The sequence below is a fragment of the Pollachius pollachius genome (assembly GCF_949987615.1).
Source record: "Pollachius pollachius genome assembly, chromosome: 1".
Classification (NCBI taxonomy): Eukaryota; Metazoa; Chordata; class Actinopteri; order Gadiformes; family Gadidae; genus Pollachius; species Pollachius pollachius.
The window spans coordinates 9,257,858-9,283,212 of NC_136934.1; the positions used below are offsets into that span (position 1 = coordinate 9,257,858).

Consider the following 25,355-nt stretch of genomic DNA (forward strand, 5'->3'; position numbering starts at 1 on the left):
AATACTGGTCACTCCTACAATCCACGTTTTTTCTTGAGAAGACCACGGCCCTCACCAGGTAGGGCAGTCCAGCACAACGTAGGAGTTCACCAGAAAACCTCAGGCTTCGATTAGTCTAGCAAGCTCCTGTTGAGAAGACACAAGAGGAGAACGGTTTATATCATATAACATAAGTTAATTTATAAGTTCAATTCAATTTTTTGCATCTTTAATTCTTATTGATATCCAGAATGTTTTCTTGGTTGTTTCTTAATTGATCCCGACATCACCATCAGGTGTGACGTTGATGAGCCATTAAATTCAACATTCTGGTGACCAAACAAGCAGCCATGTAACAGTGCACCTAAATACACTTGTTAAGGTTCCCCCCAGATGTATGCTTTACAGTTCAATCTCCCAGGCTACCCAGTGATCGTCCCAACTGGTTGGCTGATCTAGACATCATACATCTGGGTGGACACTCCCAACTCACTTAAGGGTCGTTTTAAGATTGCTTGTAATTACCAATTGACTTGAACTTGTCAAACTTGCCCTTTAATAAAAACTAAATCAATTATTTTCAGTTCTGTGTGTGGAAGTCTTGTGTGTGTTCTTCTAATGCAGTAGCATCCAGCTGCAGTGGTGTGGCAGAGGGGCCTGTGGTGTGGCAGAGGGGCCTTAGTGTGGCAGAGGGGCCTGTGGTGTGGCAGAGGGGCCTTAGTGTGGCAGAGGGGCCTGTGGTGGGGCAGAGGGGCCTGTGGTGTGGCAGAGGGGCCTTAGTGTGGCAGAGGGGCCTTAGTGTGGCAGAGGGGCCTGTGGTGTGGCAGAGGGGCTTGTGGTGTGGCAGAGGGGCCTTAGTGTGGCAGAGGGGCCTGTGGTGTGGCAGAGGGGCCTGTGGTGTGGCAGAGGGGCCTTAGTGTGGCAGAGGGGCCTTAGTGTGGCAGAGGGGCCTGTGGTGTGGCAGAGGGGCCTTAGTGTGGCAGAGGGGCCTGTGGTGTGGCAGAGGGGCTTGTGGTGTGGCAGAGGGGCCTTAGTGTGGCAGAGGGGCCTGTGGTGGGGCCGGTGATGTCAACGTACCGGACTGCAGGACGGGCGAGAACTGTCCCACCATGCAGAGCTCCTCCTGCTTCTGCCTCACGATCCTCTGGATGGGCGGGGGCATGCCGCGGGGGTTACGGGAGAAGATCAGGGAGTAGCCGTCATCACAGCTCCCGTCCTCCTTCAGCGTGCGGCAGGCGTAGGTGATGGCGTAGTTGTCGTAGTCCGTGTCGATCACCCAGTAGTTGTCACCTAGAGAGGAATATCAATTAGTCTGTGTGTGTGTGTATGGTTGTGTGTGAGATGTGTCTACAAGTCATTGAAAATAAAAAAATACAACTAAGTGGGCCTAAAACATACTGGCATGGAAAACAGATGTAGGATTCTTTTGTACAAATTGTCTGCAGAACAGGAGTTTGAGAAAAATAATAGGATCACATTTCTATCTTCTATCATTTCGGAATTATTTCCCCAAAATTGTTTTCTTTGGTTTATTTATTTCCCTGTTTGTCTTAATTTATCCTTTGTATATTTTAGATTTTTGCGATTCATTGAAATTACTATTTCAAATCTATACTCTTGGTTAACTTCACTCTGCTTTCAGGCCATCATTTACCACATCTCCTTTCTAAGCATACAACGGACATCATTGTGAAATTGGTACCAAATGTACTGAACCATAATCCATTTTTAATCTAAATTGTGAGATACCGAAAGATTAACACCCCTACTGCAGGAAAGACATTAAAGAGTGTGTGTGTGTGTGTGTGTGTGTGTGTGTGTGTGTGTGTGTGTGTGTGTGTGTGTGTGTGCGTGTGTGCGTGTGTGCGTGTGTGCGTGTGTGTGTGTGTGTGTGTGTGCGTGTGTGCGTGTGTGTGTGTGTGTGCATGTTTGGTCACACACATATCTACAGCTTAAAAATCAGCAACCCCACCGTGACCTCAAGTGCGGTGCCACCAACCAGGGTTGTTGCTAGGCGACACCGTCAGCATGAGTGGTGATTGGACTGTGGCTCACCTCCACTGGACAGGTAGCTGGCCAGGCCCTGGTAGTTCATGAACATCTTGCCGGGGGTGGTGGGGTCGGGAACGGAGTACTGGGCCGCCATGTCGGCACACACCACCCAGAACCTTAAGCAGTTTCAGGCAGAAGACCGTCAGTCTAACATATATTGTCTGTCTGACATAAACTGTCTGACCCGTGGTGTAAGAAACTCGGGCAGGATGTACTTTAAGACGAATTGCACAAGGAGATAAACTGTTGAACCCATGTCCTCTTTTCACTATTCTCCAATGTTTAAAAAGAAGTCCAACTGACTCATCAAATGATCTATAGCCAAACCAACTTCTAAATGCCACTGTATTGCACTTTAACTTCATTAAATTATATGCAAGTTATCATTCTAGAAACTTTGAAAACTCACCCAAACAGGGTGACCCTGCCCCTGGAGGAGGCGACCATGGACCCATCGTCCCCGATGGTGTACTCGGCTGAGATGTTGTCCTGGAGGAACAGACCTTCCGGATCCTTCTTCTGCAAAGCGTACCACTTCCCTGCGTACTGCCGCACAGAAACACCAGCAGTTACAAGACGGCACAGCGAGTACAATGTATATTTCTCCTCGTACAACAAGGCAACTCAACTGTTTAATTCTTATTTGGTCACTAAAGATAAAAGTTAACTTTGTTAATCTCAGACGGTACATTTAGTGGTCAGTCACCGCAAAATAACCACATTGTAAATCGAAGTTTAAGAACATTTAAAAAAAATAAAAATAGTTAAAGAACTACTTAAACATTAAGGAAAATTGATCAATATATTATATGGGTACTATAAATAAGACGTGAACATATTATGTATATGTTTCAATGACTATACCAGAGGTATAAACATGATATAACTAATAATGGAGTAATTGTGATCTAGGTCTATCTGTGTTCCGTTGACTCACTCTCTTGGGGTCGAAGTCGTCTTTCACGGTGAAACTCTCCACCACACAGGAGGCCAGGCTCTGCTCCACGCAGGCCAGCACCACCATCAACAGAGCCAACATTTGGAAGTCCATTCTGGTTGAAGGAAAGCACAAATATAATTATAATAAATATATTTATTGAAAATCAACACTTACAATAATACAAATTTAGATAAAGGTCTGGCAAAGGAATGATTTGGAAATGTAGTCCCAGTATTGTTTGTGTTGCTTTAAATTGCTTTCCCATTTAGGATTTCATACACATGTTAGTCTTTACAAAAGTAAGGATAAAAACGAGGCTGCTGCAAGCCACCAATCTCCAGACATAAAGTCCAAGCCAACTTACATGGAGCTGTAGAAAGGTAGTAGATCTCCAAACGTTGTTCGCTGTCAAAATGTCTCTGTAGAGAATGCCTCTGTAAACACCAAGAGGGAGCCTTTATAGCCTAGACAACAGACAAGCCCACCTGTTTGTTTTCACATCTTGCAACTAAATGCAGAGTTTAAGTCTATCACTGATCCAATTAAAGCAAATCCTCACTGTAATCTGTGGGAGCCTTTGCATACAGCAGTATAGGCTTTATGTAATGACTGCAGGGCTGTACATAATAATAATAGCTGTGTTCAGGTTAATGGGTTGACCTGCACATACACTCACCCTTGTTTACATGACACAACAGCAGGTGTATTTAGGTGCATGTTACATGGCTGCTTTAAGCTTTTTTAAGCCAGTTACATTTGGTCAAATACTTTCCAGACAGACTTAAGGTTTGTTTCTTCAAATTATTTATGTTACAAAATAATGTTACATTATTATATTGCATAGCCTGTATAGAAGGCATAAATATATGGGGTAAATTATGTATGTGTGATGAAACTTGGTATTGGATCACTGTATCTTTCAACCTTTCATATTCCTAATGAATGTGTTTTTTAATTAAATTTTTTAAGTTATGTATTATTTTAACTCTATACTTTTAGGCCAGTGAAATGACGCTCTCTACTTCCATAGTCTGAAAGATGAGGGAACTATCTGGCTTGTATGTTGTAGGCCAGTTTAACAGAAAGAGAATTGTTATTTGGCCTGGAGCAGAAATATTCCTCTGACAATCTAATGTTATATGCAGGGTGCGATTTGTGAAAAAACCAGAGGGGGGGATAATTTTGAGAAACATTTTAAAATGTTTCAAAATGAAGACGGACCCTGTGTATTTTGGTTGTTAATTATTACGATGTAATGGTGAAAATACTTTGGGTGGGGGGATAATTTTTATCCCCACCGAGGATAAAAATAATTCAGCAGAGGGTAGGACGTGTAAACCAGAGGGGGGGATAATCCCCACCATCCCCACCGGCAAATCGCACCCTGGTTATATGCTTTGTATTTTCTTTCAATTTATTTCACATATTCTTTCAACAGATCCATAATAGTTATTACTTTCTTGCTATTTACCATTTAGTATTTATCTGGAGTGACCTAACCCTCTCTAAAGTTCAAGTACAAGGTGTATAAGTCACATTCAAAGTCAGACATGTTTCAACTAGTAGTGAAATGCTAACTTTTCCTCCTCCTTTGACAGTTTTATTTTTTAAATTAACAAGTGAAATAAGAGTTCTAGTTTTCCACTTAGAGCTAGTGATAGTAGTCTGTTATAGTCTGTTGTGGGCATGTAAGCATGCTTGGGCAGGGGAGCACAGAGTAAGGCATGGCAGGAAAAACCTACTGAGCCTCTCTGTACTGGCCCTACAAATACGGTACAAATACCCCCTCCCCCTGTTGTCCAGGTGAGAGAGGGCGGTCTACAGGGTTTCAGTTTATAATCCCAGACAACTGAAGCAAGTTACGTGAAAGGTAGCTAAACACAGAGATTTAAACCCCGCTATCAGGTCGGGATTACACTTTTATTATGTATGGAATACAATAGGAACTATGTGTATGGCTATATACATAGTGAGACGTGTGTAAATTAAGCCTGTCATATATACATTGCAATTGAAAATTGCAATTAATTTGTAAAGGGGATTTAAGTATAGATGACATTTAGACTTAAATCTATTAAAAGTGTGTTGTGGATACATTATATTCAAACAAACTTTTTGTTGATCCGACCACGTTAACCATATGCAGTTCTATGACACATAATACTAAATTTTGTGTGAGCAAAGTGAGGAAAGCCGACTAAATATAGACCTAGCCTATATTTGGGTTGCCTTTCTCTCTCAGACATCTTAACCAGCCATGTTGTGGAGAACAGACTTCTTAAGTACAGGGTCATATCAAGTATTACACTTAAGAAAGCTTTCTTAAAGATAGCAGGTGACTTCCGGCTGCCTAAATAATTGGCGTAATAAATTAAAAGTCGCACCATGTAACATTTTAACGAGCTCGTAGCTTAAAATAACCTGGACATATCTAGTCAATGCTGATCGATGGTGGTCTCATAGTGTTGGAGCCGGTTAAAGTTGGACAGTGGTTATTGAGTTTTTAATTCCGAAGGTCTACCGCCTTCAAACTGGGAGGGGCTAAATTGTACCCCTGTGACTTGTGCTGAAAGTGTTGACTTGTGCTGAAAGTTTGCAGAATGTATAAATAATATAATAAGCCTAATATTTCTTATTGGAGTAACCACTCCCAAATAACACAGAAATGACACATTCAGAATCATTGAGTTTGCAAATATATGTAATATAACATTCTCCTATCAAAAATAAATGTAATATGTCAATGCTTTTGCTTGCTTTGCATAGTAAATTAAAATAAAACACTGGGTAAAGAAAAAGTTCCATTCATACAAGAGGGTAATATTCTGGTTTTGTGTTCATAACCAAACTTTAATATCAATATTTCAATATATACGAATAACCCAAGTTAACAAATGCATTTGTAATGTAACAGCGCATTTTATACAAGTATGGTATTTAGGAGGGTAGCCACAAAGTCAGAAGAGGTACAGTGAGAGTCTACAAACTGGGGCGTGGAGACGGTGTGACCTGGTGTTCCAAAGCAAGCGAGCACGAGCGAGGGAAAGGGGGATTGCACAAGGTTGTGAGGATCTGTACACATAGACTACATTCAGATCCAGAGCATTTACTTCAGGATGGTTTCTTCAGAGGCTGAAAGCAAAAGAAGAGACATTCATTTAATAGCCACTTTTCAAGTATCAAAGTGACTTGTTCATGAAACAAAAATGGCAGACAAGCGAAATCGGAGAAGCTACATCAACCAAAAATAGAAGAGCTACATGACCACGTTTCTAAAATAAAAGATTTCTCTAAATAATTGAAGGTTAGTGGAATCGTTAGATTGGCATAAGACACACACGGATATATGTATTATGCCATGTACACTACAAAACATTCAGGGCAACACACTAGCTTTGCTTGAAACCATCACATTAATATCAATTTGAACTATACAGCAGCTCATACACTCATAAACTATCGTAAATCCAATGTCACGGGTGTAGAGAGAAAGCAAGAGACTACCTTCGGCAATCGCCTTGGCGATGCGCTCCTTCTCCTCCCTGACTTTTTTCTCCTCCTCCTCAACCCTCCTCTCCTCCGCAGCAATGGGCTTCAGTTCACCTGAGAAGGAGAAAGGACAAGATGTACAATAAGCAAAACCCTTGTTTCCCTTTTCAGTACCGACCTCAAGTACTGTACCAAACATAACAGGATCATTGAACTGTATCAGGCATAGCCAGAAATAAACTTTTATTCGATTCTAAACAAAAACACTATTTGCATTGGACGTTTGAGAAAACAAATCCATTCATCCAATTAGATGGTTAGATTCTTATACGTTTTAATGCAATTGTTTTGGACATTTGTCACTTGCATCTGGAGTTACTCACCATATCTCCTTTTTCCATAGATGATCCCAGCAATTAATGCTGAATACCTGGCGGTCTACCGACACATATGACATGTTAATTAACCACACTTTTGTTCATGATTGATTTATGTTTGAAGCTGTGTGAAATATCTTTATTCAACGCACGCATTTAAATCTCTTATAACACAGTTCAATACTGTAATGTATTTGTTGTATCTTTGTTTTTGTGCTGCATGTTTCATGCTCGTCCACTGTTAGCTTTCTGGTTCACATTAATAGCATAATAACATTAGCATTAGCTCGGTATATAGCTATCGCTCATCAAAGACGATCTCGGTGCAATTAGACAGCAGGTTAGAGTGTCATCCAACCGATTAAGGTTGATCGGTAAGTAATAAAAGTCAAACCTTGATCAGTGGAGAAACAGCGACGGGAGGAGCCATAGCTTCAGTTTGCAAATACCGGTTTGTGGACTACAGAGGTCACTTTACCGGCGCTAGGGATTGTGGGAGATAGTGACGTAAATATGTAACGGTAATATAAATATTATATATACAATTCATTTATTTAACACAATTCTGAACTTGGAAGGAAATATATATTTGACGTGTTTTTTTTAAATATTTCTTTCCGTAATTTCGATTCTGCACGACCTGTAGTCTTCCAGGAGAGGGCAGTACATTTCCAGTAGCAAGAGGATAAATTGTCTGTATTTATTCATATAGGCCTAATTGTTTTTTATCGTACACTGTCAATATGTATTAAAAAGTATTTATAACAAGAAATGAATTACCATGCACGAATATACTTCTTTATAGGCCTACATAAACTAATCACTAAATACTTGTGACTGCGCAAAGTTAGTTTGTTGTGAATTCACCGTTTTTTGTATGAAATCCTGTGCATTATATGTCAATTAAGAAACTAGTAGTTCTATTGAATCACAAAAACACCCGTGTAGTTAAGAAACCAACAAAATAATAAGTAATAACACAGCAATTTATTGTATACACAGCATTATGAGGTCAAGCCCAACATATCACCTTTTAATGTTCCGTTGTAAATTATGGATGTGATACAAGAGAGGCCACATACAAAGTTTCTCTAATTCAACTAAAAAACAGCAGATATTTGTATCAGAACTAGCAAGCACAATATTTGGAAAAATATACCTCGTTTTTTGGTGAGATTTACTTTTCTTTATTCAGATGAAAAATCAAGCCCATAACATTGCAACGTAAAGGAGGACGTTGGGCTAAATAAATAACATATACCTATTGTGCGAAATTCAGAACAAAATATATGAAATTATGCAAAAGAAAATCAAGTATCAACCTCTCCAACCCTTGTTCCACGACAACAAAGGTTTACCATTCTCACTGTCCTTTTGGCGAACCTAACCTTTCCTCGGTTCTTCATGTTAGCTGTGTACTCGTTGGTCTTGAGCTTAGCGTAGTAGTCTGAGAATTTGTTGAAAAGGATAGATATGGGCAGGCCGTTGAGGATAATCCCAAAGGAGATGCAGACAAACGCAAAGAGACGCCCCAGGATGGTCTCTGGGTAGATATCTCCATAGCCCACCGTGGAGATACTGACCTGAGAAAGAGAGGGGAGTGTTTAGATTAAGTTTTTGTCACTTGTTGCTATGAGTTCCTCAGAAGATGCCTGCATACAAAGTGAGTGATTTACATTGATTTCAGATACAGGTCATTACGGAGCAGGTTTTTGGTTAGGCATCTCGCTGAAGGAGGACGACAGATACGAGGGGGCCACCTTGGGTTTTAAACCCAGAACCCTACAGCTAGGAGTCAACTTATTGTCCACTAGGCCATCCTAAACACAACAGGACCAACCACTACATCACCTTCCTTCCTCTCTATTCTGCCTCGAGAGACCTGGAGCTCCTCTCTGTCTCTAATCCCTCCTGTAAGTCTTTACCTTATGGATACTCCTGGCTTACCCAATTTTTTACGAATTCACCCAAGTGCCCTGTGTTCGCTTAGATTTGTTTGATGTGATGTGAGCTGATGAACTGGATTGGATTCAGGGGCATCTTTAATCATCATCAATGACCTATCTAATGAATGTAACTTAATCTACTGTCATTTGGTTTCAAACAGAGACGACAACAGAGAACTGAATGAAGAGTATCTTTGTCTTGTGTCCTTACCGCCGCCCACCACCACGCTGCAGGGATGCTGGTGAAGTTGGTCTGGGGCATGTCGTGTTCCACGGTGTACACCATGGCGGAGAAGCTGAAGATGCCCATGGCGATGAAGAGGAAGAGGCAGCCCACCTGCTGGTAGCACTGGCGCAGGGTGAAGCCGAACGCCCGCAGGCCCGTGGAGTGGCGGGCCAGCTTCAGGATGCGGAAGATGCGCATCAGCCTCATGATGCGCAGCACTTGGCCCAGCTTGCCCACCTGCCGCACCGCCTGCATGTCGGCCTCGTGCTTCATGTAGTTCTCCTCATTGTCAAAGAACTCCAGCACCACCTGCAGGTACTGCGGCAGGATGGCGATAAGGTCCACCGTGTTGAGCACACTCCTGCAGAAGGACTCCAGGTCCGGCGTGGACACCAGGCGCAGCAGGTACTCCATGGTGAAGAAGGCGATGCATATGGACTCCACGTACTCGCAGTAGGTCCTCCCGCTGAGCGTCCCCGTGGGGGTCCTGTACTGCATGTCCTCTACGGTGTTCAGGGTCATGGCCACCAGGGAGATCAGCACAAACATGCTGGAGGCCACGGCCATGAGCTTGGCCAGCACCGAGGAGAAGGGCTTCTCCATCAGGTTCCAGATGACCCGGCGAAAGTGGCCCAGGAACATGTCCTGGAAGAGCTCCTCGTTCTCCTCGATCTCCACCTCGGCCTCCAGCTCCCGTTGGATCTTCAGCTGCTCGTTAAGGTCGTCCTGCCGCTCCTCGAAGGATATGCGGCAGCAGCGGTGGGTGTTCTTGATCCGCACCCCCCAGTAGTTGATCTCCTCCAGGAAGTTGCGGGGGCACAGCTCATCCTTGATCCACAGCACACCCGTCCGGTAAAAGTTGAAGATGCTGAAGAACACGTCCGGGTCCCGGTCAAAGAAGTACTCGTCGTTGGTGACGGTGTAGTCGTCGCACAGGTCCAACTTCATGTTGTGGTCGGTGTAGGTGGCCAGTCTTCCTATCCGGGTCTTGGGGTACTTGGCGGCCATCCTGTAGGCTATCTGGTACGGCTTACCGCCCACGTTGATGTTGATCATGTAGTTTCTCTTTGGGGCATGTCTCGAGGAGCTGAAAAACAGGTTCTCGTCCTTGTCCACCTCGTCCTCCTCGTAGTCTGCGTACTCTGCGTAGATGTCGTAGATGTCCCGGCTCAGGTCCTGCATGGACCTCCATGACTTCACGCAGCTCTCCTTGACCAGCGGCCCAACGCTGTCCGTCGACGGCCGTCGATTGTCGTAATCCCCTGAGACTTTATAGTTGGGGAAAAGGCTCTGTCTCCTGTTCCAAAGGTTGACCATCCTGGCCGTGCTACCCATGTCTGATGCCCGCCCGCTGTCCTCCCCCTTTCCAGGGTTACACAGCAGACAGTGCAGCACGGAACCCCGTCTGCATTACCATTGGCTAATACCTTCCCTCCCTTATGCGTGGATGGAGGGCAGGAGCTGGATGCATCATGGCCCTGTTAATGTTGCTGACTGGGAGGATCGGCCTGCTTACAGGATGTCTAAGTACCATTATCCTCCGCCCGGTTCCCTCGAGCATGTGACGCACAGCCGTGTGGCACAACTCAAGGTATACGCCGACACAACTTCAATAATGTCCCATTTTAAAGTTGTGTTTTATATGAACTGGTCGTTAATTGAATGCTCAATAGTAGTTGTGTTAAATTGAGTTATTATTAGAGCAGCACTCAACAACTGTCAATGGTCCTCTAATGTGTTGGATGTGTGTAATATAAAGTCTCTGGCACTGTGCTGTTAGTCATTAATCTATTTTTTAATCCCTGTAGATTATTTAAAGGAAGTCATCTTGGAGTGGTATTATGGAGAAATACCACTGCATATCTTATAATGCCATGGATTTTTAACTTAAGTACAAACACAACATTAATGGACATCCAGCATATGGACATTTTGCAGCATATTTCAAAATGAATTTTGGGCTTGGCAAACATGAACAACATGAAGGAAACGCAATGGGTAGCCCCATAAAACAGAATGAAGGCATTATGTGTAAACCTGTTTTCTATTGTGGAGGTAGTGATGAAGGAAGCAAGAATGGAGTCATCCAGTAATCAAGAGCACTAACATTTAGGGGTAAAGTTACAGTCCCATTCTTGATTCTGGAAGACATTAATGTGACCAGAAACCTATTCATACCCATATTCATTTTTAGAATGTGAACCATTGGTTAATGCATTGCATAATGTTGTGTGAGGCTGGAATCCTCTTAGGATAGGACAGATTATTGATATGCTGATTAAAGATAATCCAGTATCAGATCGGGGCGGGGACAGAGTGTGTGTGTGTGTGACTAACCTTCACTCACCCTCTCTGGTGCCACACACAGCCCACAGACCATAGCCAACACTACCTGCTTATGACTCACCTCCACCCAGGGCTTCTGCCAGCCTCAACAGAAATATACCTTTTAAAGAGAGCTGCAGTCTGTTCAGTATAATGTATGATAGAAATGGGGATTCCTAATTATGTTTAATCTATCCTCATTTTATATCTATACAAATATAGCATTTGGAGGATACTCTGAGCATGGGTGGCCCCAGTCCTCTTCATGGCAGTGATAATGCCATTCCCCCAAAATCATGTTTTTAATAGGGGTAATTTCCACATTCAATTAAAAATATATTTTTTTTATTATTTCTTTCTTTAAATGTACAACAAAACGGCTTAATTTGTAATGGTTCAGACAGCTATTTTAATACACTTCTTTAATTTCAAGAAATATTTGCAACAGTTAACACCGTTTTTTATTTCTCTAATCTCGTCAATTTACAGTGTACGTATACACTATCTCCAATTTCTATGTTTTCCCATTTTCTTGATTTAACTCCTCCAATTGTTTGCAAGATTTGCAGAGCCAATTCTCCAGAAAGCAGCTTAGTAGATCAAGAATGTAGATTATAATCATGTGGAAACAGTGGGAGCCACAAGGCATAGAGGACATCTGGCTATAATCCTTGTTGATGCACATACATATCTCATACTATATATAAACGGCAAAACCCAAACACAGATTTAAACTGAAGCAAATCTCTTTCAAGATGTTTTGAATTTTAGAAGTCAACGAATTTGTATATTTAAATGCAATATTTAGATGTTATAAATTCAATGGTGTCTACTTTTCAAAAACTAATTTCAATGGCATTTCAAAGAAAAAAACTTAAGGCAGTGATTTGCCTACATTCAAGATGCAATATTTGGAGTACATGTGGTCTGTGAGTAGTGGATTTAGATTTTCAGCAGAAAGACACAACGTTTATTCTTTACCCGAAGGAAGATGGGAAACAAGATGAAGCTGAAACTAAACCGAAGAGAGTTGGAACAGATGACCGAATTTAAATTCTTTGGGATGTGGTTTTGACTCAAAGAAGGAAAACGATACAGATGAGATTTGGGCTGGGACCAAGTGGGGAGTGGGGAGCAGATAGACGTGCAATTTATATTTGCCTCATGAGATCACACAATTTGTCAATTGGACAATTTGGGTAGGTGGCAGTTGGACAAGCAGCAAACACCAGACTTAAGAACAACTAGAGGACATTGAAGCTTAGGCCTTCAGGATTGGCTGTGGTTCACATTAAACAGTCCGAGTGCCAGCCATGCAGGTAAGATGAGGGTAAATGCCATTAGAAATGTCAAGGAAACAACTTTCATTTGGTTAATATAGAAGTGCATAATGTCCATCCAAACAATAGGAGCCTTAGAGCCAAGTTGGGAGATAGAGAATGATAGATTGTTTTGGATGGGTGTGGGAGAAGGAGGCGTTTGAAATAGGGTGGTCATGGACTGATATAGCACAACCATTGTATATCCTGCTTAACCACCATGGCTTCTACCATTGTGTGGAGTAGTCATAGAACTACTTGATGCTGCTAAAGATATGGAGGGGAAAATAGATAATGCCATGAATTGTATATATTATGGATCCCTTAATGTGTTTACATACGGGTCAAAAGAGAAATAAAGTGGAAAGGTCATCATGTTGTACCAGAAATTAAGTAATCTTATCAGTATGGGAAGATGATTGCCATAAGCCTAGCATTACAGTGGGTAGAGGAAGTTAGATCACTTCATACTTTGATTTGTTCAGATTTATGTGCAGTATGGAAGAGTTTACTGTCTTATCAGGTCAATCAAGCAAGGTAGGTTGTATGACATTTTAAATGGGAAAAAGGTTCAACCAAAGTAGACCAGACTTCAGTTAAGCAGAAACCAAAAGTCTTATAAAGAGAAATAGTAAAAACAAATGGCAGAGTGATTAGGATAAGAAAATGAAGGGATGGGCAATTTAATAAATCAAATAGCATTTTTTTTATTTGAAAGAAGCATCCGAAGGGGACGATGTGCACCACGAGCTGAAAAAAACAATTGAACATCTATTTGTTTAATAAAATAACTGAGAAGTGAAGTACAAAATAGTAGCAAAATATTTACTAAACCACCATGAGTGCTTTAACTTTCAACAACATGAGTTTGTTAAAATAACAACATTGATCCATGGAATTGAAGTTATGGTTAGTTTGGTTTATTATTTTTGGTTTATTCTCACCGTCTGTCCAGACGGTGGCGATAATGCACCGAAATGTCGTTTCAGCTGCCAAAAAAACACTAGAAGAAGAAGAAGAATGGCTTCCCCTCCTGGATGTGAACATTACGTCCGCAGCTGCTTGTTAAAAGTGAGAATATTTCAGAATTCTGCATAACATTTTCCGTAAAACAGCTTGCTACATATCACATGGCCTAATGTATGGCTACATTTAGCCCCATTTGTGACCCAAAACGTTGGCGTATAATAATAATACGCAGTCCTTTGGGTCGCAAGGTGTTTCCATTGAAAATCTTGTAAACTTATAAGTTACGTGTGTATGAAACGTGTTTCTACCATCTTTTCTGGGTAGCAGTGGGCTTTTAACATATGCCAAGGGTCTGCATGGATGCCCTTTCGTTGCCCGTCATGGTAGCTGGTTAGTTCGAATCGAAACAAATTATTCAATCCATAAAATATCTGTGAGACTTTCAATGTTTTGGTAACTTGACTTGAACCATGGTTCTTCATACTCTGTACAGGTGTGGCTTATGCAGGAGGTGATACCACGACAACAGACTAGACTTCCGTGTTTGACAACAGCCTTTACCAAAACATTGACAGAAGCCGACATGTTGTGGATTTGATAGTTGAACCTTGTATCACCTCGGATCAGACCTCCACCCGGCAGGTGTAGGGACTTCAAAGACATCCATTTAGACGCATATCACCAATTAAAGACCAACGTGCGGGTTTGTTGCTCTTTACACCGAAGACATCAAGGATTGGTATTATTATTTTTAAACAAAAAGCAAACCACTGTAGTTATATTGTCTGTATTGTGCCATAATATTATAAGGGATAACACCGACGTTGTCACCCTTACACAATGCAGCACGGGGTTGTCAATCAGCTGTCTGTCAAGGTTTAATTCGGCGCAAAGCTGTCAATTAGCATGCTTCCAGCTGCTCTGATTAAATCCCCCTGTGATGCATATGCGTGAAAGTGTATTCTTTCACGTTGCTTAGTAAAATTGGTCTAGCTGTAATTCTATGCCGCACATCATGGACAGTTTGCACGTTGAATTCCTCCTTATTTCCCACACTTTAATGAATAGAGGGTGCCAACCTGCCATTTGCGTTTCAAGGTGGCTAACTAATTGTGACTCTCAAGTGTACTTCACTAAAAGTCAGTTTATTTGGATTTTGAAAGTAGATTGCGTCTTGATTTGTACAACATCTTTCAAGTCTAACTGACATCAATTATCCTTTTTACTAACCATTTGCCATTGCCTGAAAGACTAGCCATTACATAAAAATGTCACGGCCTCTATTCTCCCTCCCACAATGTGTATGTGATGTTGATGCCCCTTTGCTTTTCTTTCATGTCTTCTCCTAGGCGCCATGCTGTGGCAAACTGTATGTCTGCAGACTCTGCCACGATGCCAAGGAGAACCACCAGATGGATCGCTTTAAAGTCACAGAGGTGCAATGCTCAGACTGCCTGACAGTGCAACAGGTAGGGCTCGTGACCCCGGGATTCATGTTATGTTTAACAACGCCAAATCTATGGCTCCCTGTCATTGATGAAATACTCAATCGTCATCAAAACTGAATGTGCCGACCAATGGTTGATCATGTGTGAATCTCTTTCTAGGCCCAACAGACCTGCCAACAGTGTGATGCCGAGTTTGGCGAGTATTACTGTGACATATGCCATCTGTTTGACAAAGATAAAAAACAGTATCACTGTCAGCCATGCGGCATATGCCGGTAAGCAGCAGCATGCAGTCATGTTTTTAGCATTTAAATAAATAGGACTAAATATATTTCATTGTTATACCAGAAAATAAATCACCTTTCCAAATCAAGGCACTCGTATGCATTCAGGGGAAAGACACTTAAGAAGAGGGAAAGTGGGTTGAAAGACATAACATGTAGAAATTGCAAATAAATTCAAAGAAATAACATGTGGCATAGGACTAGGTGGTCTGAATGGAACCCCGCTACAAGGCGCCTACCTTAGCAGCCTGGAGCTTCCTCATCCCTGTCTTGTTTTGAACCCTGCAGGATAGGACCCAGAGAGAAGTATTTCCATTGTGACAAGTGTAATCTTTGTCTCGTCAGTAGCATGAGAGGAAACCATAAGGTCAGTTCAAGCCTTCATCTTTATAATGCCAAGAATAATCATCAGTAATCCTTGATTATTTTGTTTCATCAACTCCTAATGTTATTTTTTTACTGTTCTTTTATCGTTTATTAGTGTGTTGAGAATGTTTCTCGGCAGAACTGCCCAGTGTGCATGGAGGTAGGTTTATATTCTACCTATGATCTGTGTATTCACACCTCAAAGAGGAGATTTGGTTTTTGGTTTGGTTTGAATGAACCATAACCCTTGAATTAAATATCTTTGTACTTAATTTCTTAGGATATCCACACTTCACGAATCGGAGCTCAAGTTCTTCCATGCGGTCACCTTCTACACAAGTACACGCTGTTTGGTTGTCAATATTTCATTGAGATGATTACGTGTTGTGCTTCAAATGTTCAACTTAATTTAGTGAGAGATATAAAAAATGTAAACAATTGAAACATGGTAGAAATGGGAAAGAGAATACGTCCCCATATGGTGCCTCTTGTATGGCATACCTGAAATAACAGTTGGTTACAAAAGACTAACTTCAGATCATCAACCCTTATTAAATATGTGTACGATGTTTTCTTTTTAGGACATGCTTCGATGACATGATCAGAACCGGGTAAGTCTTTTGAAGGATTCATAATTAACTAGATAAATATGCATTATTATTGGTGAATAACTATTCATTGATCAAATACGACTATATCACGAGAACGGCATAAAGGGGTTTAAACAACATCTTATTGATCTCTCATGTAATTTTTTCCATTTGTTATACTTTGTGTCAGTGTGTACCACTGGGATAATAATGATCTAATCAAAGCTGTCATATCTTTGGCCAGTGTGTACCGCTGTCCTCTTTGCATGCACTCGGCCTGGGACATGGACACCCACTGGGAGCACATCGACAAAGAGATCGCCCTGTCCCCAATGCCCACCGAGTACCAGGACGCCACCGTCAAGGTCAGTACACATCTTTTGTGTCAGTTGAGACTTGGCTCGAAGGGGCTGTGGTGCAGTCGACGAAGGCTCATCATGGTTTTAGCTTGGGTTGTTACACCATCGGTACAATCCAAAGCAGGATTGGGATGCATTCAATTTGAAGGCCTTGAGCGAAGGGAAAATGCAAGTGGAATATTTGACATTCTCTATATTTGACACAGTGTCAGCTTCAGATTGCCCTCCTTAAAACCCCCAAGGTGTATTCGGATGTCACGTTATCATGCCACGTCCCCCTGGTCCTGGGGCTCCCGTGAGGCTGGGCCTCCCGTTGACATCACCTCTGCCCGCCTGCTTGCAGATCATCTGCAACGACTGCCAGGCTCACTGCACGGTGGCCTTCCACGTGCTGGGGATGAAGTGCACCGGCTGTGGCTCCTACAACACGGCCCAGGACGGCGGCCTCATCCAGCCGCCAGCACCACCTCAAGAACAGCAGGAGGAGGGGGCGGAGGAGGCAGGTCCCGATGGGGAGGAGCAGCAGCAGGAGGAGGTAGAAGGAGGCGAACCCCTTGAGTTTGAACCAGACAGTGACAGCGATGAGTGGATGGACGCCGAGGCCGAAGAGGAAGCCGAAGAGGAGGCCGAAGAGGAAGTGCCAGCCCAGTAACCTGCACCCCCAGCACCATTAACCCCCGACAGTTACCCCCTCCCCAGACACACAAACTTTTACCCAACACATGAAACTCAAATCACCTTCAACGCCTCCTCCAGATTAAACTTCTGCCCCATTATGAATTCCCCTCTCCCTCACTGTTGCGCTTCTATGCTACGTCTTAGAATACCACTTTCAACACTCTGGTATTGTTGCACTCTGTTCTCTGCATGATCAAGTGTTCAATGGGGGATTTCTCTGACTGTAAATTGGACGTTTTTGACCATTATGAGGAACGATCTGAGAAGTCATGGCTGAATAACACACACTTGCAGTTTGTTTCAGGGTCCTCTTTCAAATGATGAAAAGTGAAATCCTTGTGATCGCCTTAATCAGTTTGCACTTGTGTTGTGCTGGAGGCTAAACTATTTTATTTATGTTCCTTACACTTTCAGCATTGAGACATTAAACAGTGAATGGAGAATGGGATTTCTGTGTTCTCCTGTTGTTGCAAAATTCAGTTTACTTAGTTGACATGTTTTGCAATTATACACGGTCAGTGCCGCTGTAGTGGCAGTGTCTTATCGACTTCTATGCTTCAACCAACAGACCTTGATTTTTTTTTAATCGTTTGTCAAATTATTCAGAGGATTGATGGTTTAACATGACAAAAATAAACTTGTGATTAATAAGAAAATCCAGGCAGTGTTGACTATGATTTCTTTATTATTGAAGCACAACTAATTGAACTACAATATATTTTTTGGATTGCTCATAAACATGCATTCACATATACAATTCAAATAAAAAGAACAGAGGAAGGACGCAATAGCACCAAAAACCATAGGATCAAACTCATTCCTTTATCGTTATTCAAGTCAGTTTTTGATCAATTTTACCACGGTAAAACTGTTAAATCGAATCTGTTTCTTCTCACAAGATTTCAGTTCGATAACATGAAATCTAAAACAAGTTTCAGCCAATAATATGTGTACACTAGCTAAAATTGCCTTCCTAATTTCAATATAAAACTAAAAGTGAACGGGAGAATCCAATAGTAAAAATACGATTTACATCCGTTTCCCACTGACGGTTAGACGTCACCTCTAAGTGGCCCTGCTTCTGCTGCTTCTGCTGCTGCTTCTGTTTTGCATGGTGGATAGTGGATAGTGAAACAGATGGGAATGCCCGCGGCTGCCTCCACACATGAGACTGGCATTGGCTGTGGGGGGGTGTGGAAGTGTGGCAAAGACGTTGACATGGTAATGTGTGGGAAGGGTGTAGAAGTGTCCGGGGGGAATACGGTAACATGTAGCGGATCCTCTCCGGCGCCAACGTCTCCAGCGACGGACCCTGTCCCTGTACACGCTTGTCTATTTGAGGCTGCGACTTCGGGCACTGCATATGCCATGTCCGCATTAATGGGATCTGTATTTGGCATGCTCTGAGTGACAGCTTCCCCAAAAGGGTCATGTGTAGGATAACTATCCGGTGGTGGCGTCATCAGGTCGGGGGTCCCGGTAGAGGTCGGTAGGCTTGCGATCTCAGGCAGAGCCGAGGGAGTGGCTGGCAGGTGTGAGCTGAGAGTAGTGCCAGTCGGAGATTCAGGCGGCGGGGATTCGCTCCACAGAGGGTCTATGTTTTCCTGGCCGTTGGGGGTCACTGGCTCTTCCAGCCCTGGCTGGGGCATGTGCGGCCCTGGCTGGGGCTGCTCTGGCTCTGCCTGCTCCGGGTGGCAATGCCACGGCTCGGGCTGCTCCAGCTTTGCCTGCTCTGCGTGGTGCTGCTCTGTCTGGGGAGGCTGATCGTGCTGGGGCTGCTCCGGCTCTACCAGCTCCGGCTGGGGCTGCTCCGGATGGCACTGCCCCGGCTGGGGCTGCTCTTGCTTGGGCGGCTCCGGGTGGGGTTGTTCCGGCTGGCACATCCCTGTCTGGGACAGCTTTGGCTCTGCCAGCTCCGGGTGGGGCTGTTCTGGCGTGGGCAGCTCTAGCCCTACCGGCTCTGGCGTGGACAGCTCTGGCAGAGGCAGCTCTAGCCCTACCAGCTCTGGCGTGGACAACTCTAGCCCTACCGGCTCTGGCGTGGACAACTCTAGCCCTACCGGCTCTGGCGTGGACAGCTCTGCCTGGGGCAGCTCTAGCCCTACCGGCTCTGGCGTGGGCAGCTCTGGCAGGGGCAGCTCTAGCCCTACCGGCTCTGGCTGGGGCATCTCTGGCAGGGGCTGCTCTGTCCCCTCAGGCTCTGGCTGGGGCATCTCTAGCTGGGGCTCCTCTTGCTCCTCCTGCTCTTGCTCCTCCTGCTCTGGCTCGGTCTGCTCCAGAGAGCTCTCTCCTTCCTCGTCTGACACGGAGTCACTAGACTCTGATTCAGACCCTTCTTTCACCTAGGTTTGCAGTGGAGACAACGGTTTACAATACTGAACACAAGACAAAGCTTTGATTGCTTCATACATTTGAGAAATATATCAAATTAAATCTATACTTACAGGTTTGGAAACCACTACACTAATGTAGAAAATGAAGAAAACACAAAACAAGGTCCTTTGAAACGACATGGTAGTCTGTTGTTGGCTGAAAGAATTAAACAGTGCTTATGTTATAACGCCAGATGAACCATCCTGCTTGAACATGTTCTCTATTCAACTTGCTGGTCTGGTCTGGCCCAAAGTGCTGTTCTTCTACTGCTAGTATCACTTTATGTTTCATGGTACCTTCAGAAACCATCAGACATGTGTCCTTTAGTTAACTGTATTAATAAATTATTACCTGCATAATACAAAAGCAAAAAAAGGGTATGGGGAATACAACTAGGGATCCATTTAATTACATTTAACATTGCTGATAATCAGTTAATCAGTAAAAGATGCCATCAATTATGCCTTAACATACCAGAGCCAAAAGCGATGTAATTTTGCATAAAGTGAAGAGAAATTAACAAAATGTAAGCACTTAAACATGTATTTATAAATCCAATTATTTCCACACCAAGTAACACAATGGAAGCATTGATCCGTCTTGTCCCATGTACTCACAAAAGCAAAATAAGATTGAACCTTCCATAACTTGAATATAAATTGAGCATTGGACTTACCTTTATATCTTTTACTGCTTATCCTGCTGGCATAAAGCCCCTCTAATAGCACAAAAACACTTCAGCTTAGTTTCCCCAGTTTGCTTTGCACTAACAGTCTTGTACTAACAATCTGAATGGCTCCCTCTCTTTATATACTGCCACGCTATGTGCAAGAACGCATCATTCATTGCTGGCTAATTGCTATACAAATATTTCCTATCTAGACCTGCTGCTTCCTTTTTTATGATTTACTAAAATAAAACCCAGGCATGCTCAAATTAGAGATGAGAGGATGACACAATTATGGTTGGTTGAAGGAAACAATAAACATATTTTGTGGTTTGTCAAATCATTAAACTTGATTTATTCCATGCATATGAGACGACACTCTTGCTGTTCACCCGTTACTGAAAGCAAATAGACTTGACACAGCAATGACAGACAATTGACTTTGTCTACAGATTTGTGAAACCAACTGTAGGGACACAATTGACAACAGTAATTAAGAAAGTGCCGAAGCATAACTCACACTCCCTCCAGAGTGCTCGCCTCCCTGTAGGGTAGCCCGTCGGTGAGGCGATGTCTCCAAGAAGCTGTGGTCAGGTCTGAACATCTGATGATGGAAGTGCATGTGGGACCAGCATACCAGTTGGGAAACTGTACCTCCCTTTGTCCTGTGCCTGAGCTGCTTGTTCCAGGAGATATAAAGATTGGCATGTACCGCAGTCTAGATGTGAACGTCCCAGTTTGATGATGGGGTGTGGACCGAGCCAGCTGATAGAGGGGAGGCAGACCCGTGGTTGGCATTATGCTTTGTGGGGCATTTGGCTCCATTGTTACCTACACAACGCTATTGCACACTATTTAGAGATAAGTGTAGCGAGATTGTAGACACATTAAGTTCTGGAACTCCCATCAGCGTGAAAGAAAGCTTGAAATAAATGACCTTAATTACCTTCATATAGATCTAACAAATATCTCCATGTGGGGTCTCGAGGTGTTCGGGAACATTTATTATTGACCATGATGTATAAAGTTGTTAAACTGGGGAAATTCTCAGTGAAATAGATGTGCTTCTTCTGGATAAGAATACTTTTCCATAGTGACGGTTCTCCAGCAGCTGTGCGCCCAAGCATGAGCGAGGGCCGTCCCTCACACTTGGGTGAATGAGTCTGTTTCATCTAAAGCCTTTAGATCGTCTCCACTCATTGTTCTGAAACGCCCAAGGTGAAGTGCTGCAAAAATGGGGCATTTCTTTTGAATACAATTATGCACTTAGACAATGTATTGTAGTGTGATTACCAGGGTACATCTTTGAAATAGATTTTAAAAAAGGCAGCCGTCAAATATATCAAGGCGATAAAGTGGACCAAAGCTTGCATAGTACACTTTCATTTTACTGCAGACTTGACTCAAACACATAGCGCCCCCTGGAGGCAGTCTATTGCTATCCAGAATCCCTGTGGCATTGACCAAGTGTGATATAATCCCACTTTCTAAAATGATGCACTATTTTAAATGGCAGTTTGAAAAATCGGATCAGTTTTAGTAAATATTTCATGGTCTAATCATCCATTGTAAAAAATCCCAAATGAGGGCATTAGGAGCACAATAAACACTTGATTAAAATGTAGTTTATTTCACAGAAACAGAAAAACTCCACATTTTATCAGCATTGGTCCAGAGGAGAGCCCATTTCCTGCAGAGAAGGAGGAGGTTACCAAGGTCATTCGTATAACCAAACTGTTGAAGTAGAGTCTGCCCACCTCTGCCACAGTGGTGTCCGGTGGTGGCGGTTGAGTCCTCGGGACCCGCTCCGCTTCCTTCTCACGGACAGTCAGACCAGTTTCCTTCATCACATGACTAGTTTGGCTGGGGAGCACAATCAATTAAAATAAAGTCGTCAGGGCCCAAGACTTCTGTAGCATGTAACATCTCAGCATGAACGGGCATCTAGTAGTAGTTAAGTATCCCAAGATGAACAGGTAGCATTTCATCGTGTTACACCAATGATGTAAACGGCTTGAGTAGTACTATTTAAACAAGTAAGTTCAGCTACTCTAGTGTCTTGAGCGTTTCTTTGTGATCAAACCTTCTATCAATAGAACACAAACGGAGACCTTGCATTGCTGGACCGCCTCCTCTTGATGACGATCCCCAGGAAGGCCGTGAGCACCAGCAGGCCAACGACGAGACCGGCCACCCCGTAGACAACGGGGCCCGAGAGGCTCTTCAGCACGTGGTCCTCACAGGCCGGCCCGCTGTAGCCAAATGCACAAGCACAGCCTGTATGGCCACTGGGGTCCACGCAGTCTCCGTTCCCGCTGCACACTGTGTCTCTGCAGGTACTGGCCTCCAGGTTACTGAGCTGGTCGTTATCAGCGGCGGCTATGGTCGGGGCCTCTGGTCGCGGTGCGGGAGGGGGGTACTCGGGAGGCTTGGTGGCAGGCGAGGCCTTGTCCCTCCAGCCGGCCTTCAGATGGACACCTGAGACAGGAGGGAGGGAGCTCGTCAGATCTGGGTTCAATCTACGTTTGAGGAGGCTAATCTTAAGCCAAAGGGTACTTGCAGGGGAGTTCCCTTTTTGATTATACAATTCATTAAAGGGATACTGTAAATTGGTGTTTGCCTGTATTAACCAGAATCAGCAAGTGGTTAAATTCCAAATTTATCATTGTTTATCCATCAGGGGAGTTTGCATTAGCTGCTTCAATCGACTTCTAGAAGTGAGGGGGAACACACTTTATTACTTCCCAAAGATCTCCAAAATGTTCAGAATAGTCATTTAGAACGATTGCCAGTACCACCATAGTTCCCCAAAATTTGGCAGCATGATTATAAGGCTACCGCTGACTGGTATCCCTCGACATAGACTACCCAGCTAGAAGCAGCGCACAGTATAATTGCACCAGTGTCAAAGGCCGCTTCATAATCACAGCCTCAAATTATCTGCGAGTTTGTAGACAATCATTTACTGGCGAGTGCCAGCAAAAGCTGCTCAACGATGCCTACAAGACATGGGACAGGGTTCAAACCCAGAACCTTCTGGGTGGGAGTCTACACCTTACTTTAACTACCCTTCCCCTTAAGCAAAGGCATCTCAAACCATGCCCCCCCAATAAGCTACATCCCAGTAGGTAGGGCCGCCCTCACAGTTCTCGTCCGAGTGGTCGGGGCAGTCAGCGTGGCCGTTGCAGAACTTGTCACTGGGTCGGCAGAGCAGCCCGTCTAGACAGAGCCGGCTGCCGGTGGGGCAGCCCTGGGCCAGGGCACAGTGGGTGGTGTTCAGCGCCACGTGGTCGTGGGCACACCTGCACGTCCGGGACCACGGCACAGCCAAGCACAAGTGCTGGCAGTTTCCGTTATTCACAGCACATCGGTTGGTACCTGCCAGAGGAAGGAAACGGATACATGAAATCTTATTTTGAGTTTATTTCATATTGCTTAATATGTCTACATTAAGGTTGGTGCACGTATGAAGTATCCGGGGAAAAAACTTAATGACATGGAAATCCTGTTGCACTCCTTTTCAGAAGCCATATTTTTCACATACCAGTCTGGCCTGACTTGCTGTACGCCTTTAAGCCAACCACAGCTGTGCTGACTTCAAACCACATCTGCTTTTCTTGCTGCCCATCTCGGTACCACAGTTTGGTCTTGTCTAGAGAAAAGCAACACAATATGTTTTCCAAGCCAACAGTGCCCCCATTGGGTTGAATAAATGTCAGTGTGAGGGTAAATCTGATATTCCAACTCCTTGGGAATAAAAATGTAGTTAACGCTATGACAAAGTGCATTTTTATACAACTTGTTTCATTAGTTTATAGTTCAAGTGGTTGTCATTTGTAGAAATAACTATATATATATATATATATAATAATTTTTTTCTGATGTTGAACAGCAGTGAAGCAAGATATAAAACAGTACCATTACCATTATTATTAGTCATCCAGAGGAGCACGTCATCACTGAAGGCGATGGCAGCAAGCCCGCTGCCAACCTTAAACTCTTTGTAACCGGAACCGTCCACCCTGATGGAGCAGATGGTACTAGAACCTGGAATCCAACACAATCAATTAACAGCTTTACAAACGAGACACTCATACTTTACGCCCTTTGTAATAATGGACATTGAATGCAAAACCAAATCTTACTCGTCTCTGCCCAGAAGATTTCCCCGCCATTGTTAGCGAAGAGCAGCGACGTGGGCCGCACGCCGTCCTGCCACAGAGCCCCTCGACGGCTGCCGTCCATGTTGGCACACTCGACCGCGGCCAGGGGCCCGGCGTCGCCCTGTCGGACCCGGTTGACGAAACACACTTTGCCACTGGGCGGGTGCACAGCGAGGCTCTCCAGACTGCCGATGGCCTCCTTGACGAGCACGGCGGTGTGGGTGCCGTCGAAGGAGGTGACCTGCAGGCGGGGCTGCTTGGCGCTGCTCCAGTACACGTTGAGGGTCAGCCAGTCCAGCGCCATGGCGGTGATTGTGCCGCCCAACAGCTTGAGGAGCTGCCCGCGGGGGGACAGGTGGCCGTCCTGCAGCTTGAAGAGCCCCAGGGAGGTGGTGCCCGTGTCCGTCAGGAACAGCACTTGGTCCCGCAGGCTGTAGTCCAGCATGGTGGCCTCGTTGACGTTGTACAGGGGCAGGGCCTGGTGCTCGGGCCACTGCTTCAGCTCCACGGCCACGTGTCGAGCCTGCAGGTAGATCTGACCGTGCACCACACTTTATTAGGATACCCAGCGTGACCGCCAACAACCTTTTTTAGTCGCCGTCTTAATTGCTATGGACGCAGTCCGCCCAACTGTACAATCGTAGACAATTTGCTGCAGAAGCATTAAAAATTCTTTTTAAAAGATAAGTTATATTTGTGGTAAATTATTGATTTCTATCGCAAGAAGCAGGTTAATGTTCAGCGAGATATTTGCTATCAAATTATTTGGTCCTGCATCATCCCATCAGGGGTTTTGTTTTGCTGT

The 25,355-nt window shown here is 43.9% G+C and overlaps 4 protein-coding genes across 6 annotated transcripts; 1 reads left to right on the top strand and 3 right to left on the bottom strand.

The window, feature by feature from the left end:
• Positions 1 to 115: 115 nt before the first annotated feature.
• On the bottom strand, positions 116 to 3,082 carry LOC307087195 (purpurin-like; the record flags this gene model as incomplete). Its single annotated transcript, XM_079752676.1, has 5 exons — positions 116 to 126; positions 1,057 to 1,269; positions 2,035 to 2,147; positions 2,441 to 2,577; positions 2,969 to 3,082. The coding sequence occupies 5 exons, from the start codon at positions 3,080 to 3,082 to the stop codon at positions 116 to 118; spliced, it is 588 nt and encodes a 195-aa protein (XP_079608802.1).
• Positions 3,083 to 5,789: 2,707 nt separating this feature from the next.
• Positions 5,790 to 7,316, bottom strand: atp5meb (ATP synthase membrane subunit eb). Its single transcript, XM_079758243.1, has 4 exons — positions 7,232 to 7,316; positions 6,844 to 6,898; positions 6,476 to 6,574; positions 5,790 to 6,103 (listed from the first exon to the last, which is right to left on the bottom strand). Exons 1-4 carry the CDS (start codon positions 7,265 to 7,267, stop codon positions 6,078 to 6,080), a joined length of 216 nt encoding a protein of 71 aa, XP_079614369.1. The 5' UTR covers positions 7,268 to 7,316; the 3' UTR covers positions 5,790 to 6,077.
• An 831-nt stretch (positions 7,317 to 8,147) lies between these two features.
• On the bottom strand, positions 8,148 to 10,344 carry kcnv2b (potassium channel, subfamily V, member 2b; the record flags this gene model as incomplete). The annotated part of the gene is made up of 2 exons (XM_079753428.1): positions 8,148 to 8,420; positions 8,995 to 10,344. The coding sequence occupies 2 exons, from the start codon at positions 10,342 to 10,344 to the stop codon at positions 8,148 to 8,150; spliced, it is 1,623 nt and encodes a 540-aa protein (XP_079609554.1).
• A 3,320-nt stretch (positions 10,345 to 13,664) lies between these two features.
• rchy1 (ring finger and CHY zinc finger domain containing 1) lies at positions 13,665 to 17,986 on the top strand. 3 transcript variants are annotated; one of them, XM_079729669.1, is made up of 10 exons: positions 13,676 to 13,724; positions 14,116 to 14,325; positions 14,972 to 15,091; positions 15,230 to 15,345; positions 15,643 to 15,721; positions 15,836 to 15,880; positions 16,001 to 16,059; positions 16,302 to 16,331; positions 16,555 to 16,675; positions 17,013 to 17,986. In XM_079729669.1, exons 3-10 carry the CDS (start codon positions 15,035 to 15,037, stop codon positions 17,319 to 17,321), a joined length of 816 nt encoding a protein of 271 aa, XP_079585795.1. In that variant the 5' UTR covers positions 13,676 to 13,724; positions 14,116 to 14,325; positions 14,972 to 15,034; the 3' UTR covers positions 17,322 to 17,986. The 3 variants fall into 3 exon arrangements, with proteins under 3 accessions (XP_079585797.1, XP_079585795.1, XP_079585796.1); XM_079729671.1 differs by lacking the exon at positions 14,116 to 14,325 and having other exon boundaries at positions 13,665 to 13,724; XM_079729670.1 differs by lacking the exon at positions 13,676 to 13,724 and having other exon boundaries at positions 14,002 to 14,319.
• The last annotated feature ends 7,369 nt before the right edge of the window (positions 17,987 to 25,355 follow it).

Excerpts from the sequence above, each read along its gene's own strand:
- atp5meb (XM_079758243.1), bottom strand. The coding sequence starts at position 7,267 with ATGGCTCCTCCCGTCGCTGTTTCTCCACTGATCAAG. Across the intron at positions 6,899-7,231 it reads CTGTTTCTCCACTGATCAAG|ACCGCCAGGTATTCAGCATT; the intron begins GTTTGACTTTTA and ends ATGTGTCGGTAG. Across the intron at positions 6,575-6,843 it reads CTATGGAAAAAGGAGATATG|GTGAACTGAAGCCCATTGCT; the intron begins GTGAGTAACTCC and ends TCTCCTTCTCAG.
- rchy1 (XM_079729671.1), top strand. The coding sequence starts at position 13,674 with ATGGCTTCCCCTCCTGGATGTGAACATTACGTCCGCAGCTGCTTGTTA. Across the intron at positions 13,725-14,971 it reads TCCGCAGCTGCTTGTTAAAA|GCGCCATGCTGTGGCAAACT; the intron begins GTGAGAATATTT and ends GTCTTCTCCTAG. Across the intron at positions 16,060-16,301 it reads TGCGGTCACCTTCTACACAA|GACATGCTTCGATGACATGA; the intron begins GTACACGCTGTT and ends TTTTCTTTTTAG.